The sequence below is a fragment of the Phocoena sinus genome, chromosome 18 (assembly GCF_008692025.1).
Source record: "Phocoena sinus isolate mPhoSin1 chromosome 18, mPhoSin1.pri, whole genome shotgun sequence".
Taxonomy (NCBI): Eukaryota; Metazoa; Chordata; class Mammalia; order Artiodactyla; family Phocoenidae; genus Phocoena; species Phocoena sinus.
This window is the reverse complement of record NC_045780.1, coordinates 77,193,867-77,212,831: the sequence shown is the minus strand read 5'-3', so window position 1 is coordinate 77,212,831 and position 18,965 is coordinate 77,193,867. Positions and strand designations below refer to the sequence as shown.

At 48.1% G+C, this 18,965-nt stretch overlaps 1 protein-coding gene across 1 annotated transcript in view; it reads left to right on the top strand.

Moving 5' to 3' along the window:
- The window catches only part of COL4A1 (collagen type IV alpha 1 chain), a 148,564-nt gene extending 129,963 nt beyond the window's left edge, over nucleotides 1–18,601 (top strand). The window contains exons 41-52 of the mRNA XM_032611471.1: nucleotides 481–531; nucleotides 1,673–1,858; nucleotides 2,466–2,599; nucleotides 3,653–3,725; nucleotides 4,494–4,565; nucleotides 5,834–5,962; nucleotides 6,942–7,040; nucleotides 7,932–8,144; nucleotides 9,058–9,235; nucleotides 12,970–13,084; nucleotides 15,199–15,371; nucleotides 17,198–18,601. Of these exons, the coding sequence (XP_032467362.1) occupies nucleotides 481–531; nucleotides 1,673–1,858; nucleotides 2,466–2,599; nucleotides 3,653–3,725; nucleotides 4,494–4,565; nucleotides 5,834–5,962; nucleotides 6,942–7,040; nucleotides 7,932–8,144; nucleotides 9,058–9,235; nucleotides 12,970–13,084; nucleotides 15,199–15,371; nucleotides 17,198–17,279 (1,505 nt within the window). The 3' untranslated portion in view covers nucleotides 17,280–18,601. The remainder of the gene's footprint in view (nucleotides 1–480; nucleotides 532–1,672; nucleotides 1,859–2,465; nucleotides 2,600–3,652; nucleotides 3,726–4,493; nucleotides 4,566–5,833; nucleotides 5,963–6,941; nucleotides 7,041–7,931; nucleotides 8,145–9,057; nucleotides 9,236–12,969; nucleotides 13,085–15,198; nucleotides 15,372–17,197) is intronic.
- The last annotated feature ends 364 nt before the right edge of the window (nucleotides 18,602–18,965 follow it).

Below are 18,965 nucleotides of genomic sequence, written 5' to 3'. Positions count from 1 at the left end.
AAAATAGTTCGTAAGAAATGCCTCCACACCTACTTCCCCCCTTTGAATCTTCCCTTACGCGCCTTACTCACATTTGTGGACTCCCTGGTGTCTGCTGCCCCAAATATCACTGGCTCTGTGCACTGCCTTTGTGAGTAGCTGTTAGTTGGATAGTCATCTGAGAAAAGCCAATTGGTGAGTCTCCAGACGTTAATGGGAAATGAGTACCCATCTGTACAGATCGTTTCTCCTAAACGCTGTAATGGTTCTGGGCTCAAAGGTACTTGGGAAAATGTACTAAATTATATATATATCCAGTCAAGGGTATCTTAGAACAACTGTAGTGATATAATTTTACTTGCAAAGTGCAACGGACTAATTTCTCTGGGTTTCGCAAATAGTATATGGTATCGGTGCAAAGAGTGGATATTGCTTTGTGCTGTTCCTGCAGCTCGGCTGTTTTAGGAGAGATAAACGGGACTTCTTACCTTTATCTCGTAGGTCTACCCGGAAGAGGATTCCCAGGGTTTCCAGGGGCCAAAGGAGAGAAAGGTAAAACATTTGCTAAATGTGTTCTTCCTTTTCAACTAACTGCTGATACACGTGGCACTGGCAGAGCAGGGCGAGCAGATACAAGGAAGCACGTGGACATGGGTGATAGATTATGGGTCGGGGGCGGTCGAATTGCCACTTTCTACTGGCTCGTGGCAAACCACTGCGTGGCGTGCGTGTCTCGGATTCATAGCCTTGTGAAGTGGGGTGGGGGGAAATCCCAGGGAGGGCCCAACCATCCTTCTAGGTGGTGACCCTGTTTCCTCCCCTTATTTTTTCTTAATAACCTTGAAGCAATCCTAGAATTTTGTCATTTCGTTGGCAAGTTTGGGGTAATATGTTTAAAACAACATGCAGGGTTTTTTCCTACAAGCTCTCACTGAAAAAAATGTGTTTAAAACAGCTTTATTGAGGTACCACTGACATCTGATAAACTGCATATATTTAAAGTGTACAGTTTGCCAAATCTTGGTATATGTACACACCCATGAAAATATCAGCTCATTCAAGACAGTGAATGCATCGTCACCCCAAAAGTTTCCTGGGCTGCCTTGTCACCCCCCCCGCTCCTTCCTGTCCCCACCCCGACCTGCCCCCCAAGCAACCATTGGTCTGCTTTCTGGCACCGTAGGTTAGCTTGTATTTTCTAGAATTCTACATTCACGGAACCCTACAGCGTGTACGTTTTCACCTGGCTTCATTCGCACAGCATAAGGAATTTGAGTCACCTGTGCTGTTCGTTGTGTCAACGGTTTATCCCTTTTTCTTGCCGAGTCGTGTTCCATGGTGTAGCTGTAACACAGTTCGTTTATCCATTCACTTGTTGGTAGAACAAGCCCTTGATTTCAGCAGTGCCGTACCTTGCAGGCTTGTCTGCACACATATTCAAATGCCTTTGCCATAGAACACCACCTTTAAAAAGTGTAAAGAATGGTTGCAGTTTCTTCGTACCCTAAGCTCTCTCTTCCTCAGGTGGGCCATGGCGGGTGTCTGGCACGTTATTTAATAAAAAGGAGAGAGAAGGGCACCAGCTCCGGCTTCCTCCTGGATCCTTCTGGAAGCCCCTCCCTCCTCTTTGGTGGACTGGATTTCTCTTCTTCCCTGCATTTCACCGTGATCTCAACCTGTCTTTACTGTTTAGGTTCAAAGGGTGACGTGGGTTTCCCAGGCTTAGCTGGGAGCCCAGGAATTCCTGGATCCAAAGGAGAACAAGGATTCATGGGTCCTCCGGGGCCACAGGGACAGCCGGGATTGCCAGGCACCCCGGGCCACGCGGTGGAGGGGCGCAAAGGAGACCGGGGCCCACAGGGCCAACCTGGCCTGCCAGGTAAGGGTGTATCACTAGGTTCAGAGCTGGGACTGAAACAGGGGCACAAACATACACAAGTATCAAAGAAATTGGAACAATTAAGTTCTCAAATGAGCTTTTCATTTAGAAGTTTGCAACACTTATTACCATTGAAACTGCTTAAGACGTTGGGCCCCTTTTACCTAGGCCTCCATTGGGTCAGTGCTTTTCTCGTGCTCTTTCTTTCAAGGAACAAGCAATTAGGGAGAGGGAGAAGGCCATTACTGAAAAGGCCTGGAGCACAAACGCCATGTGTGGCTGGTTGTTTAAAACCAGCACGACCTCCTGTCACACCTGTTCCCCCATGAACAGGTGGCTGCCCTACAGCACAGCCACCCCTGAGCACAGAGACCACAGGGCACTTGACTCTGAGACTGTGGTGTTTATACCGACGTTTACTGCCTGTCGAGGAGATTCTTCCTTCTAGGACCTGCCTGGATGTCTTCAGGGCCCATGCTGCTTAAATCATGTTGTTGTAGACAGTTGGGGACAGTTGGGTGGCAGTGGTGATGACCACAGCCCAGTGACACTTACACATAAAACCACCCTCTGACCTCAAACGTGGGACTTCTGTGTCTCCCATTAGGGCTTCCGGGACCCGTGGGGCCTCCAGGGCTCCCTGGGCTTGATGGGCTGAAAGGTGACAAGGGAAACCCAGGCTGGCCGGGCACTCCTGGGGCTCCAGGGCCCAAGGGAGACCCAGGATTCCAGGGCATGCCGGTGAGTTGTCCCTTGGCAGGTCTTGTTTTTGAAAAGGATCATAAGATAATACTTGTGTGTGTATGTGTGTATTCATGTGTGTTACACTGCCAGATCCTCCCCGAAGCAGCCCCTTCTCTCTGGCAAGTAATCAGCCATCTTTACTGGCATCATGATAGGCAACCATTACAAAACTTTTTACAATCTAGTTTTACACAAACCATCAAAAGTGAAACGTTATACTACTGGAGATTATAGTTCAATGCCTGGGTTTAAAAATCTGTATACAAATGATGCAAAAAGAAAGCCTCAGTAACATAGAAATATATCCCTATTCCTAGTGCCATTCAGTGTCTGTCTACCTCTATGTATACATATGTGCATTATATGTACACATATGTAGATATATGTTTGTGCATGTAATTTTGCTTACGGCACTTTTTAAAATAAGGTAAAGCAAAGAAACATTACAACTTTTTGTATACTGAGAAAGGAACAACTATGTTGAAATATCTAGAAATTAAGATAATATTTTTTAAATACAAAAATATCACTGTATTATAAAGGAAAAGAATCCTTCTTTAGTATTTTTTATGGTTTTTTTTCCATATTTAAAAGCACTTTTAAGAAAAGATGCAAAGCTAATTTTAAAGAAAAATCACTGTGGTTGAGTGTTGGGAGTAAAGTCATCCAGAAAGGTTCTTTGGTGTTGATAGATTGAGATGTTGCCATGACAGATGTTTAGGGAGTTTCGACTCTGTTCGTGGCATCGTGCTATGGGGTGGGGACAGTGGGATGTAAGATTTACACCTGCTCCTGGAATTTACCACACAGGCGGACAAGCAGAAGGGACAGAGTGACTGAAGCAAGTTGCTGCAATTTCCAGCTCCCTAATTTAAGCACACACACAGGTTTTGTCATTCTTTTTACATCTTTAAGCAACCACAGGCAACATTTGTTCACAGAGCTACTTCAGAACATGGAGGGGCTGTTCCCAACTTCCTGACTACCAGTTGCTTGAGGGACCTGTGTCTCCCGAGCCGTTCCCGACTGACGTTCTCTTTGTGTGTCTAGGGGGTCGGTGGCTCTCCAGGAGCTACAGGTGCTAAGGGTGATATGGGACCTCCAGGAGTTCCAGGGTTTCAAGGTAAGACATAAGGGAGATGCCGCTTGAAGACACATTTACCTGCCACCAGAGCCGCAGCCCCTGGTGCTTTCCTGTTGATAGACCTAGCATTGCAGTACAAGATCCTGTTCTCTTCAAATTAAAATGCCATTTCTGGGGGGCTGCCCCGTTTGTAGAATCCCATGCATAGCAGTATAAAGACATTCTGATTTTCGTACTAAGAATCAGTGGATCATTTGCGTCTCAATGAGAAGTCATGGATTTGGGCCATGCATTAATTTTTTAATGTTTGAAGCAAATATTTATTGGGTGCCTACCAGCTTCCAGGCACTTTGATTTTTTTTTACTGCAGCATCAGGTACATATGAATGAAAGGTGAATACAACAAGTCCTCAGCTTGCAGGCATCTTGTGGTCTAGTTGGGGACACGTGTGAACCAGATCGTGACCAAAAACAGAATCACGTGCTCTTCCACTGGTTGTGACCATTTTATGGTTTGCTGCATGTTTGGAAAAATGTGACCTCTGGGTTTTAGAAAGAAGAGTTTCATCAAAAGTTTTACATAGCTGACTACAAGTAATGTTCTTTTCTTCCACATGCATAAATTGGAAATGTGTTCACTGTGTGTGTGTATGCGTGTATTATACGTGTATATGTATGTAGCTGTGTATATGTACACATAAGCATATGTGTACGTGTATGTGCATATATGTATATACTGTGTGTATTCACACACACACGGTTATTGTTTGGAATTCTGTGCAAAGACAGTGTTTTACTTTCCTCCAGGGCAGAAAGGCCTCCCTGGCCTTCAGGGAGTTAAAGGTGACCAAGGAGACCAAGGTTTCCCTGGAACTAAAGGTAAGAGAATTTGGTCATTAGAAAACAGCAGTTGAAAATTCTTTGGCCACTTGGCAGGGTTCCTATATTTGGCTAATCTAGTTGACATTTTTACCAACGACTTGTCCTGAAAGTCAAGTTTGTTAAGTCTGTGTCTGAGATAAATCCAGTGGAAAGGGGTGAGAGACAAAATCTCACAGGGGGCTTCCCTAGTGGCGCGGTGGTTGAGAATCCGCCTGCCGATGCAGGGGACGTGGGTTCGTGCCCCGGTCCGGGAAGATCCCACGTGCCGCGGAGCGGCTGGGCCCGTGAGCCATGGCCTCTGAGCCTGCGCGTCCGGAGCCTGTGCTCCGCAACGGGAGGGGCCACAACAGTGAGAGGCCCGCGTACCGCAAAAAAAAAAAAAAAAAAAAAAATCTCACAGGCTCTGAGGGCAGACGGAAATCAGCCGTAAAAATCAGGAACGAAGTCCGTCTTGCAGGCTGAACAAACTGTGGCTGGACAGTATGGAGTTCTTTGTAAGAAAGGGGCTGCCTTGGCTTCTCCACGGGGAGCCAGACGTGCCGAGTGGCTCCAGAGACACAGCTGGTCTTAGAAGGAAGTGGTCTGAGGGAGTCTGCATCCCATCCTGGTCTCTGCAGGTCAGAGCTTATTTCGAGGGCTGCGTTTAGTTTTCAAGACCGTGTTTCAAGAGAGGGAGTGAGCAACCAGAATGCACTGAGAAGTGGATTGTTTGGGGAGAAAATAAATGGGGAAACGTGGGAGGAGCGAGGAAATGGAGGAAAGGGCGGCTGCGGTAGACCCGAGGCCCCCAGCTTCACGTGGCCGCTCTGTGTACTTCAGGGCCCGTCAGGCAGGAGGAGGTTTACGTTTACTCAGCGCTGAAAGATTAAGACCAGTGGTTCTGGTGTGCAGTAAGGCAGATCTCGGATACGTACGAGAAAAAAGTCCTAATTTCACCTGGTGGAGCTCCCCACGTGAGGGGTGGTTCCTTGAGGGGGATGAGCTTCCCCTTGGGTCAGGGGTCCATCAGGGCCTCCAGATCTGAGTGGACATTTGACACTGGTGACCCCGAGGTCTGTTCCAGTCCCGAGGACTCAGGATTCTAGGTTAGATAATAGAGACGCGCAGATGCCCGTGTGTCTCGTCGTGAGGGTCTGGTCCCTCGTGGTTTTGATGGTGATTGTCCTTTTGAGAAGCGCTGCGTTTGATGGGGTTTCACGTCGGAAGCTGTTTCTGCCCTGAATGTGGACTGTGAAATTGACCAGTGGCTGCCCTGATTCCCACAGGTCTTCCTGGTCCCCCGGGCCCCCCGGGTCCATACGACATCATCAAAGGGGAGCCAGGGCTCCCTGGTCCTGAGGGCCCCGCAGGTCTGAAAGGGCTTCAGGGACCTCCAGGCCCCAAAGGACAACAAGGTAGGAATAACCGCGCTGTGCAGAGGGCTGTGGAGGCGGGAGGGAGCTGACCCGGGCGGCGTTTCCTCTTCACCCGCATGTCTCACAACGGCCTCTGGGCAGTGACTGTGTAAACACGTATTTGAAGATGACTTTCTACCTTCCTTCAGTGTATGTCAAAACCACGTGAAGTTTCTGAAGAGGCCTAACAAGGTCAGAAAAAGAAATCCAAGAAAAGCTAGGGCATCACACAACTCAGTACGTCTATGTTCACTTAGAAAAACATGGGCAAAGGAATGGGAAAAGCATCTCTCCCGGCCAGGAGATAGGGGACTGCAGGAAGCAGCAGTCCAGAATTGTAGGGCTGGGTGTTCTCCACGGCGGCCCCAAAGCTCTACCCAAGTGGCCAAGATCTGTGCAAATCCCTGTGGTTCCCGGACACCTTAAGCTAGAATCTTTCTGATTATTGGGGCTAAACACTCCTTACTTCCAAAGCTATTGCTGAGGAGTGGGGATGGAAGAATGAAAACACTTAGAGTAGAAAGGTAGCATCCATGAAAATTTGTTTTAACCACCTAGGAATAAACCACACACATGAAAACAAAAAAACTACCCACGTCAATAAACCCGGTGCCTAAACATTATCTGAGACACCAGAACGTGGCCGAGAGGGGGGAAACACCTGAGAAAATGCAAAGGCATCAGATCTCTCCCTACCCCCATGTGACTGCCTTTCCCCAAACTGTGTGCCGAACAAGAACAAGAACAGGAAGGAGCCGGGGAGAACCCCGAATTCCGAGATGAGGCGCCCCGTGTGGGTGTCGGTCTGCACAGTGTGTGTTAACCTTCTGGCTTTCTGGGAAAGCTTTCCCACCTGTAGTCTGAGGCCCTGTGCGTCCCTCTCAGGGGGCCGAAGAAGACATTTCAAAAGGGAAGAAGCAGATACGGCCTATTTATTGCTCTCCACAACCGGATCATGAATTCTTTCTCCTCTCTTTAGGTGTGACAGGATCTGTGGGCTTACCTGGGCCACCAGGTATTCCCGGGTTTGATGGGGCCCCTGGCCAGAAAGGAGAGGCAGGACCCTTTGGACCTCCTGGTAGGTTTGCTGTGCTGTCCCAACCTCACTACCCTCGATCTGCATCTTCGGGTTAGAAGCCTTAGGCCCAGGCACGTGGAAACCTGCAAAAGGAAGTGTTTCTTGAAAGATTTGCATAGAAGTTTGTTTCTTAGGAGAAATAGGATCTTACAGAGGAGCTAAGGGTTGCCATCATTCTTTTCTGTGTAGGGAGACATGTTGATCAGAGCTCAGTGCCTCCCAGACGTTATTGAAAGAAGGCCAGTAGGGACGGCCCTATCTGGTTTTCTAAGAGTCTGCAGCTGAGACACTCCATTTCAGCGAAGGGCAAGGCGAGCAGATGATGGTACCGGAAGGCCACTGACTGGCGTGGACTGAAGTTGAGCTGCTTCCCAAGAAGCAGGACCTCAGAGGTCCCATCGTGGCTGGGATGCCAAAGGCTGAGGGTGCAACTAAGTAGACAGAGCGCCCAGCCCAGCAGGAGGCCTGTGGGCATCCTGCAGGCAGCGTGGTCACCCAGGGGACAGGAGGACGCCCTGCACGGGAGCTTCCTTCCACCCTTGATTCCATATGCTGGCTTTGGGCCACTAAGGCTGGGAAGCTACCTTAAAAGATGGTCGTTTTAATCATCCTGTAATAATCCTCCCTCAGAGGAGCTCCCAAATGCTGCATCAATACATGCGTGGAGTCATGTCACTTACTTCCTTTGTTCATATATTTATATTTTCACGTATTTCATTTATTCATTGGACTGACTTTATGAGCTTCTGCTTTGCCTCAAGCACCATGCGTATAAAACATCTCCAGGTGGGATGCAGAGGGGAGAAGCTGAGGTGGCACGAGGGAGGTGGTGGTTGTACTGAGTCTCGCCTGTTTGTAACTGAGGAAGCGTATTTCTCTGCTGTCTTTCAGGTCCAAGAGGCTTCCCGGGTCCACCCGGCCCTGATGGGTTGCCGGGATCCATGGGTCCCCCGGGTACCCCGTCTGTTGATCACGGCTTCCTCGTGACCAGGCACAGTCAGACAATAGACGACCCCCAGTGTCCTCCTGGGACCAAAATCCTCTACCATGGGTACTCTCTGCTCTACGTACAAGGCAATGAGCGGGCGCACGGCCAGGACCTGGGTGAGGCATCTACAGATGGGTGTGTTCATTTCACGTCGCGTGTCCAGCGCTGGGTGGTGCCGGGCTGTGTTCCCGCTCTGGTCCCCTGCGTTTCGGAGTGTCACCGAGACCCAGTCAAGGAAAAGAGTCCTGTTTCCCTCCATCCTTACCGAGTGGGCCATCCTTACCGACAGCCCCCATATTACTAATGGGAAACCAGACATAAAGGCAGACATAAAGGCTGTGACTCTTTGAAAATTTTAAATTAATAAAACTTTTGACGTCTTCTTCCAATTATCAAGTAGGATCAAGGTACCTGGAGTACGCACTTAACAGTCTGCATTCATAGTCACAAAATAGAGCAGCTTTACCGTTGCTGTTTTAAAAAATGTCCACGTTATCCTGTCCAAAATTCCTCTGTCCTTCTATTAGTTTAGATCAATAGAGAGTTGTGTGCTTGTCATCCTTCTCTTAACCCTCTCCGGATCTGCTCCACCAAATTATGTTCTAATGTTATACACCTCTAACTTTCCCTGAGGTTGCAAACACATATAAAGACAGCTCTGCATTTCATGAAAGACGCGGCCCAGTGAGTTACTAGCTGTGGTACAAGGAGCTGCACGTTAAGTTCCTTCTAGAATTCAGTTGCAGGAAAAGGTCTCTCTCTACCGATGACCTGCTTTGTTTCTGTTCATCCTGCTAATTCTTGATGGTTTCCCTTTGGCCTGGATCACTTCCCGTTGAATTTAACGCTCATCTCCAATCATACTAGTCTGTTTGGTACATTTATTTCCTTCTTTCTGTAATTGGCAAAACATTTTTATTTCCACCTTAGCGGATGGGTAGGGTAGATGTCTTTATTAGCTAGCTCACTTGCATTCTGTGTCGAGGCAGACTGGGAATGATAAGCAGTGTCTTCTCCCTGCGTCCCCAGGCACGGCGGGCAGCTGTCTGCGCAAGTTCAGCACGATGCCCTTCCTCTTCTGTAACATCAACAACGTCTGCAACTTCGCCTCCCGAAATGATTACTCGTACTGGCTGTCCACCCCGGAGCCTATGCCCATGTCCATGGCGCCCATCACCGGGGAGGGGATCAGGCCCTTCATCAGCAGGTGAGTGCAGCCCATCAGAGCACACATACAATTGACGAAGAAAAGCAGCTCACAGCCAGGACAGAGATTATTACTGTGTTTTTCCATTTTCCCCCAAACATTTGATCTATTGCCATTCCGTTTACTAATTGCGATACCTGAGTTTTGTAACAGAAATCAGCCATACAAATAATTGGACGTAAAAGTCGGTTATCTTCTTAAAAATTTTTAGTGCAAACCCTTGGTGAGATAAGGCCCGGCTTTGGAACAAGACGTGTTATCTTGTGTGACTCACCGGGTGGCTGCCTTCCCTGCCATGAACCAGCAGTGTCGCTGGAGTCCCCGGCAAACTTTAGAACAGCTTGGCAGCTTTTTTCTTTCTTAAATAATTATCTCCCTAAGGAGTCTTTTAAGATATAGTTTTTGGAATCACCCCCAAGGAATGTTTTAAAAAATTTTATTTTTTAATTGTAGTAAAACAATAACATAAAGTAACATAACACATAGCATAAAATTTACCGCCTTAACCATTTTTAAGTGTACAATTCAGTGGTGCTTAACTGTGGGTGTAAGGCGGCCCCCAGGAAATGATGACACCACGGACATACTGTATGTCTGTGCTTTAGATACGAAAGATGATACTGATGTATCCTGCACGTTAACGTGTACATCCTAAGATTTTTCTCACTCTTCCACCCCACCAGTCTTTGCACTCTTGAGGTGATGTGGTACCCACTGAGACTGCATGTGTTTGAACGACTTCCCAAATTAAGTGCTTTCCACACTAATTAATGTCTGGGGTATGTTTTCAGGTCCCCAGGAGTCTTCCTGGTAGGAAATAAAATGGGAACTTGAAATGATTGTGACCGAAAAGTACACGATTTTCCTACTTTTGCCTCTTTCCTTCTAATTAAAAGTTGCTTCCTTAACTATACTCAGAAGAAATAGAACAGTGGCAAAGGTGTGAACGTGTTTGACTGAGAAGCTAGTCTCTAATTTCACTTTTACACGCGAAGATAGTGAAGGGTGAAAAGAATGACAAGGCAGGACAAGTTTTCCTTAGGAAAGTGAGAGTGAGGAAGAATGGAAGCTTTTCTATGTTTCCTTTAGAGAAATAGCAGCTTTTGAATAGGAAGAAAGACTAGTGATGTGGGCTGAGAGGTGTCTGGAGTCAGAGGGGAGGCGGGACGGGGTGGGTGCTTGGAGCAGCCCAGCACCCCGTGTGGTGACCACCCGTCACTGGATGGTCACCAGCTACTTCGGGGTGGACTGGTCACTTATGGGGTCCGTAGCTCCAGAGTGTGGAAGGCTGGTCCTTACAGAACAGTCTTGTTAAAAGAATGTACCGCGTAGACCTGGACCAGAAAGGCTGGGAGATGCCTATTGGAAAAATCAGGTGTTTTTTGTTTTTTTGCGGTACACGGGCCTCTCGCTGCTGTGGCCTCTCCCGTCGCGGAGCACAGGCTCCAGACGCGCAGGCTCAGCGGCCATGGCTCACGGGCCCAGCCGCTCCGCGGCATGTGGGATCTTCCCGGACCGGGGCACGAACCCGTGTTCCCTGCATCGGCAGGCGGACTCTCAGCCACTGCGCCACCAGGGAAGCCTGAAAAATCAGGTTTTTGATGGCTTTACCTCAAAATATCTCCTGACAGCTTTCTAAGATTTTTCTTTTGAGCTGTAAGAAAACTTATCTCACGGGTCTTAAAATGGGAAGAGTCATTGGTAACGTCCAGAGAGGCACCTTTCAAAACGCAGATGTCCTTCCCGTGTGTCGGGGTCCCTGGGGGCTGAGCTGTGCTGCGTTTTCTCACTCAGAACCATGCTGGGTACACAAGAACAGGAACTAACCGCTAATCACCTTTGTGTTTCTGTTTAGCTTTCCTTGGACAACAGGTAGAAAATGATTATTCGTTTTTGTCTTCTATTTACCATCTTGATAAAATTGACATTGACCTTGATTTGGTTGGGACACAGGGCTCTGGGATGTGTTTAGGACATTCCAGAAACAGGTCCAGGAGAAGCCTCAAGTCTGAGACTTGCTTTTCTCTGTGGACCCGTTACCATGAGTTGTTTAAACGCCCCAGCGCTGCCCATTTTGGGGTTTTCACGTCTCCCTGTTAACTGACCCACAGATGCACGGTGTCTGATGTGACCTCAGAAGTCACATCCTTTAAGTCACTGCTCTGAAAGCACACACACCTCACATCCCCTTTTGTAATAATGCTGCCCATTCCTCTGGGTCTCTGAGCGCCCAGGTCCCACGGTTACTTTAACCTAGTGGTTTCTGACGACTTCTCAGGACTCACAGGTTCCTTCTGAGGTCTCCCTTTTGGGGACGTCCTAAAGCTTAATTTTAGAAGGAGTTAATAACAAAATCCTTCCTCTTAAGCAGAAAAAGTACCAACTTTTCTGCTGTCATCCTGACAAAATTTTCTAACTGTGTTCTAGTTCTGCCTTTTGACACAACTAGCTGTGGTCTCATACTCTCATAGGTAATATGGGGAATGAGAGTGTATGGATTTGAAGGGACCTCCTGGCTCGTTAAATCTGTGATTTTCTGTCCCCTAGCACCCATGGGACGGGGTCCAGACCACTTCTCTGCAGCGGCTTGAATCCGCCAGCCCAGAGAGAGCCTGACATGAAACACTTTCCTCTGTGCTGTATGTCTGCTCCTGTGTCTGGCAGGCAGATGGCGGCAGATGTAGAAGGCCAATTTCAGTCACTGTTGTCTAGCTGAGCCCCTTAATTCATCTGCATTTGTGTGAATAAAATAGAAAAGAGCGCGCGCACACACACACGCACACGGGAAACCGAATGACTCATTTCGGCCCCTTCACATTCCTAATCCATTTCCATGCAGATGCTCCGGCATAACTAGGTGTAATTATTAACACCATTTATAGTCATTTACCAGCATTGTTAGCATTCTGTTCAGTTTGTGACTTGAATATAATTATTTTACTGCTGATGTTTAAATTTTTTTTTTTTTTTTCAACAAAACATTATCCCACCATCAAAGGGTCGCTTAGTAGAGCAGGTCTGAGTCAGAACATTGTGTGTTGCTGTCACTTATTCTTGGGTGCAGTCCCAGTGGCTGCGCACGAGCCAGCCTGGCTTGGGGAACGTCCAGTCCGGCCTGGGGCAGAGCCCCCTCACTGGTCTGTTGGTTCCAGGTCTGGAGAGAGTCTCCGGAAGAGGCTCACATGGACAGCCAGCCCTGGGTTTGTTATCTGTCTTAGTTACTATAATTCACTAAATGTTCTCACACGGAAGATGATTCAGGGCTTAAAACAAGTCGCCGTGTTCCTCAAGTGCTAGCCCTTGGATTGCACCATCTCCTTTTTCTGGAGCATTCATCGTGTTTGCTGAAATCCACACTCATTGCTGAAACACTGGAAGACACTGAAATACACAAAGGAGAACACAGAAGTCTCCTGCAGCCCCAGCGCCTCAGGAGATGGTCCCTATTACAACCTGGCCTTCCAGTTTCCTTCCTGCTACAGAGTAGATGGCTAAATGACAAGTGTTGGGTCTGGTTTTGAGCTTAATGTTTGAATACTGAGGCAGGCTTATCAAACCAGTGAGAAGACCCTAAGCCTCAGAGTCCAAGCAGGGGACACCTGATCTATTTGGTAAAACACATCACTGGGTCAGAAAGATGGAGTGGCGAGACAGAGCGCAGATAACGGGAAAAGGGGCGAGCCGGTGGAGGCCCCGCTCGGCTGTGCTGAGCGTCTCTGCTCCGTGCCTTCCAGGTGTGCTGTGTGTGAGGCTCCGGCCATGGTCATGGCTGTGCACAGCCAAACGATCCAGATCCCGCAGTGCCCCAGCGGCTGGTCCTCGCTCTGGATTGGCTACTCCTTTGTGATGGTAAGTGTTTGGGGAAACTCCGTATTTCCCCCAAAGAGCTGCCCACAATCACCCCACCTCTTTTCTCTCGCTCCTGGGGCCCCCTGCAAAGCGTCTCCAGGAGCCTGGCCTGCTCCCCTGGGAGAGGACAGCAGGGGATCCAGCTCCGGCTCAGAGCCCTCCTCTTCCACGGACTGGCTGTTCTGGGCCTAGGTAGCTGGGTGACCTGATGAGATTCGGAGTCAGCGCCTCCCGGGGGGAAGGGGAGGGCGCGCCCGTGGTGGGCACACATTTACCAAAATGCTTGCAAGCCCCAAAGCAGAAGCTAGAGTCAGGAAGAGAGGGGGGGCACTGGCCGGTGTCAGGGGCCCGAGGGTCCACACCCCTCCCATGTGAGTCTGCTCTCCTACCGCCCAGCTGCCCCGGATGCCAGACCCCCAATGCTCCCTTTCTCCCAAAAGCCAATTAGAACAGGAAACACAGCACCCTTTTGAGATCCCGTTGTAGTTTCTTATTGCCTCAGTTTAAAGTACTGGTTGAAAACATAGAAGCTCTGAACTTGGACGATCAGGCCACACCTGAATCACTCCCGGTAGACGATCCCCCACAAACATTTCCCATGTCACCACTGTAAGCCCAGCCCCATCTTCACACTCCCAGGTGTGGCCAGGTCGTACGTACCTGTGACCACCAAATCAACATTAGCCTTGTTATTTGATTGACAGGGAAAGTGGCCTCTTAACTGTGTTTTTCTGCTGTAAGTTATTCCAAGTGTAGAAGTTTCCAGAAAAGCAGTTCTTCACATGCTTGTGTATTGGATTCTAACCAGTCGGATGGTGGGATTTCCTGGGTTGAAGATCCCGCATATAGACTCTTCAACAGGCCCAGAAAATTGCAACAACAAAATTTAGCAAGTCGTTTTGATAATTCTAAATACTGCCTGGCGACTACTTTATCAAGAAAGCCAGAAAGGTTAGAACTACGGTGTAGAGAAATCAAGGTGCTCGCAATGATGTAAGCATACAACTTTGACTCAGAGACAGATTGGACTTTCGACTCCATTATCATAAGAAGTACTAGATGGAGTCTCAGTTTGACAGAAGAGGCCCTTGATCCAAGGAGTAAAGAATGGAGGAAAGCACTCTGTCACTTCCCCGTCCCTTGTCCTGGTGTCATACAAGGATCTGAACAACGATTGCCCATAATTTCTCAAAACCAAGAGCAAACCAAGATGATGAGGTTCTGGAGAACAGGCATCCCATCACTGCTGAGCCTGGGGGCTTTGTGGTGAAGCTGAGGGGCTCAGATCTGGCAGCCTCCAGAGGCCTGTTCCCATCTCAGCTTTGCCTGGAAAGTGTGATCTGGAATGTTCTGGGATCCTGGGGTCCTCATCTGGGAATCAAGGGCGTTAGCTTTGTCCCCAGAGGTCCCTTATGGCTCTAAAATTCCAGAGTTCACTTTTCTTATGTCCGTAATAGCCGTCCTGTAGAGGTTTTGCCATATCTTCCATTTGTACGTCATTCATTTTACGTCTTGGTGTCTGAGGACAGGTGAGCCTACTTCAACCCAACTGAACAAACAGTTACCACAGTAAGCTTTCTTTTCCCTCTTGTTTAAGTTTTCTCTTCTTAAAGAAAAGAAAATGGATAAAGGATGTAGCAAATAAAGGCTTTTGCTACCTAATGTAGCAAATAATAAAGGATTTTGCTACCTAATGTAGCAAACAAAGGATTTTGATAATCCCGTATAATTTCGTTTAGAAAGTCTGATGTCACATCAGTTGGTCCCAGCATCCTCCACACATTTTGGCTGTCATCTCACGCCCCAAGTTAGAAGAGGTTTCAGTGTTCCAAGAAGAAAACAGTGAGGACAGCGTTTGTTGAAATGCTGGTGAAGCTGGACCAGTCACCTCCCCCCCCCCCCCAACCCCGGGAGGAGCGGTCGGCTGATTCCTGGCACTGGGTGTGCCCGGCGTGAGGCCATGGGGCGGTGTGGCTGCCAGTGTGTTCCCCGGTGGCCTCGGGAGACAGAGAGGGCGGCTTTCCGGGAGGGAGCATCCCGGCTCTTCCCTGGGGCCCGGGAAGCCCGTCGGGGTGGGCGGGCACCTCTGGCTCACGGCTCCTGTTTCCCCGCAGCACACCAGCGCCGGAGCGGAAGGTTCTGGCCAAGCCCTGGCCTCCCCTGGGTCCTGTCTGGAAGAGTTCAGAAGCGCCCCATTCATCGAGTGCCACGGCCGCGGGACTTGCAATTACTATGCAAACGCTTACAGCTTTTGGCTTGCCACGATAGAAAGAGGCCAGATGTTCAAGTAAAGTGCCCCCCTCGCCCCCTCCCCCCACCCCCCGGTGGCTTTTATTTTCATCATCCATGATCCATACACGTGCACCGGTGCCAAGTCCCAAAGACGGTTCTACAGCAATCCTTAGGAAGGCTTCTTCCACGGATAGGATAGGGTAGGATAGGATAGGAACAGATATTTGGTTCTGTTCTACGTGGGCGGATAATGAAGACCATGTTCAAAGCAGAGCTTAGGTGACAGGCTTCCTTCGTTCATTGCTGAAGAGCCCTGAGAGAAAAAAGTTCAGTTGTCAGTGTCTCAAGATGAATCCACGGCAGCGTCATTAAGACAACTAGAATCTGCAAACAGAGCATTTTAAAGCATTGCACCTTTAACCAGCAGGGAGAGAGAAAGTGAATAGCCTTGGTTTTCATGGTGTTTGTGTTGCCGAATTGGATGTACATACTGCGAGTTATCAGTGACCGTTTTTCAGGCCTGCGCGTGAAAATTAATTTCAGCACAAATGCCACCGAAATGGATACGGAGAACCTCTTCTTTCGTTTCCATTACCAAAATTTCACCTTTAAAACAACGGTCCCAAGTGGCCGTTGACCTTGAAGTTAGTTTGGAGCGGGGCCCAGTCTGTACTGGACGGGAACACATAATGAGGCCTCTGTCCGGTACTTAGTACCAGCTGCAGCCCTGCTGGAGCGGACGCCGGGCGCCGATGGGGCTGAACAATTACTTACTGTTCAGTCCCCCAAATAAGTGCTTCTCGGCCCTGGAGATAAGCCTTTTCGGAGAGAATTCTGTGGACCTCTGCTGTGACCCTGTCTCTTTCTAGTTTAGATCATAAAGGTGAAGCAACATTCTCACTACTCGTAAATTTCTAAGCCTCAAAAAACTACCGGGTGCCTTTCTAGTAGCTCACACGAGACTTTCTAGGCAACTGGGAACTTGACGTCAACTCTCCAGATAGAATTTGACCATTAGCTACCGAAATGAGCGCCAGCCCCCGGGGCTGCCCATTATAGGGTTAACAGGTAACAATGGGCTTTTTGTTTTTTGGGTTTTTTTTCTGAACCAGCATCCTGGTACAATGAACTGAAATGCCTTCTTAAACAAAACTAGGTAAGATCCCATTAATTTAAATAATTTGGGGGCACTAGGATTTTCACCAAAGTTGCTAACGTAAGCCACCTCAATTTTAGGACGAGGTACTCTTATTACATGGCTACTTTAATTTGAATGAGATTTGATTAGTACTCATTTTAGTTCAGACTTCACTTCTCCAATAGTCAAAGAACAGAATTCCTAGGATAAAGGAAGCATCTGGAACACTAAATGTCTTCCCCTGTCTTCGGCCTCTAATCCGACCACCTGCGTGAACAACTTTCAAAAGTTACGAATGTATTTTGAGGTCTGGTTGATTATTCCAGATCTGTTGCTCATTCTGGCATTCAGCAACGATTTAATGAGCACTTAGGATGTGTGTGAAGTGTCTCAGAGAAGAACATCTTCCTAGTCTGGGGGTGTTTGTAACCGAGTTGAGAAGAGGAAACAAAAGGTTAACCTATAGTTTGAAGAGGCAGGGTCTGTGGTGGGGAGTGGCTGAGACTTCGGGGTCAGACAGACATGGGTGACTCTGGCTGTGCCCTCACTGGCCTTGTACCCTTGGCCCGAGGGTGGATGCAGATGACAACTCGCAGGCGTTACCGAGGCCGTGGGACGCCCCCAGCGCGGTACCCGCTCAGAGGCAGGGTGAAGGCTGGTTCCTCGGGGATCTCTGATGGGAGGGAGGGCCGAGGAGCTGGCCTGAGCCACGCGGTGACACTGACTTCTCTGCTGCCTTTCAGGAAGCCCACGCCGTCCACCTTGAAGGCTGGAGAGCTGCGCACGCATGTCAGTCGCTGTCAAGTGTGCATGCGGAGAACATAACGAAGCCGGCCCTCAGCTACTTCACAACATGGTGCTACTCCGCCCTCTTCCCTCCTTCTAACAGCAACGAACTCTAGAAATATATCCTGTGTACCTCACTGTCCAGTATGAAAACTGTAAGGTGCCTGATAGGAATCTGCATGGCTAACACACCCTGCTTCGTTGGCCTCCACTTGCTGAAGGAGAATCCACGACCATGATAAGCTGCCCGTAGTGAAGTCCCAAATGGCACTTCTGATGAAATAAAAAATGTGTCTGTTCTACAGTCCAGTGCACTGATGTGTGAAGTGAGACCCATCAGAAAAACCAAAGGGTGCTAGGAGGGCTGTGGGACCTTCCAACCTGGGCGAAGCCCGTTTGCATTTTTGTATTATAACAGATCCATTTCACACCCCAGGTGAAACGTCTGTGATATCACTGTCTAACTGTTTCAGAATTCAGGTCCCTCAGTCTGTACAAATAATAGTCATGTTAAGCCGATGGTTGGAACCTCCAAAGGGAAGGACGGGGGCCTAGTAGCCCTGTCCTCCGACCGCCCCACCAAAGAGAAATTTCCGTCTTTCCGCTCTGTTTGGTACTCTACAGCTGCTTCTGCAAAAGTCCCGGATTTCCTGTGGAATAAAGATGGTCCCCAAAGTAGGCAGAAATGAAATATATATATATTTTAGTAATTTATATAGATGTCAGCAATTAGGCAGGTCAAGTTGTAGTTTCATTTCCACTGTTAAAATAAAGCTTACATAGTTTCTTCCTTGAAAAGCCTGTGTTGTCCTTTAACAGAGATTTTTAAACACTGGGGTATTGAATGTGAAACACCAGTTTTCATTGTTCACCTCCAAACCAAAAATTGTGTGTTGCCAAAACCAAACCCGGCTTCACGGATGTGGTGTCTATTACAGGAAAACGTGTACTTTGAGCTTCTTGTTTTTATTCTGTGTGAAACATCTTCAGGGTTTTAAACACTAATCACAAACTGAATGACTTGACTTCAAAAGCAACAAACCTAAAAGGCCTTCGTTTTATGAGTATTCCTCATTCTGCAGCCTGGTGTGAGAAATAACTCTGTCGAACCAGAATATCAGTATTTTTACCTGTAGGCACATGCAGGCGGCTTCCTTGGTTTTTCGTGAGTTGTGTTCAGACTTCAGCAGGGGAGCGGATGCATTGCAGGAGAGCAGGATTGGACCACTATGCCTGAAACGACATTTTACTAAAAGTCTCCAAAACGTTTTTAAGACTACTAAGGCCTTTTGTGTAACTTCTTTAAATGTGTATTTCTTAAAAATTCAAATTTGTAATAAAACTATTTGTATAAAAATTAAGCTTTTATTAATTTGTTGCTAGTTTTGCCACAGAAACATCGAAGGAAAAGTTACTGCACAAGCCACTAATAAATGTGTAAGCTTTGCAAATTTAGATCATATTTATTTTGTAGTTCTTCCCGATGAGAGTCTCAGACTGGGTGTAATTTACAGAAATTTACTGCAAAGAAAAAAAATATCGTCTTCTCCTTCATCCCTCCCCCCCTTCCCTCCCATCTGTCCATCCAGGCAGCCCTCATCCATCCATCCATCCATCCATCTTTCCATCCATCCATCCATCCTTACATCCATCCATCCATCCATCTATCCGTCCTTCCATCCATCTATCCACCCATCCATCCATCCATCCTTCCATCCATTCATC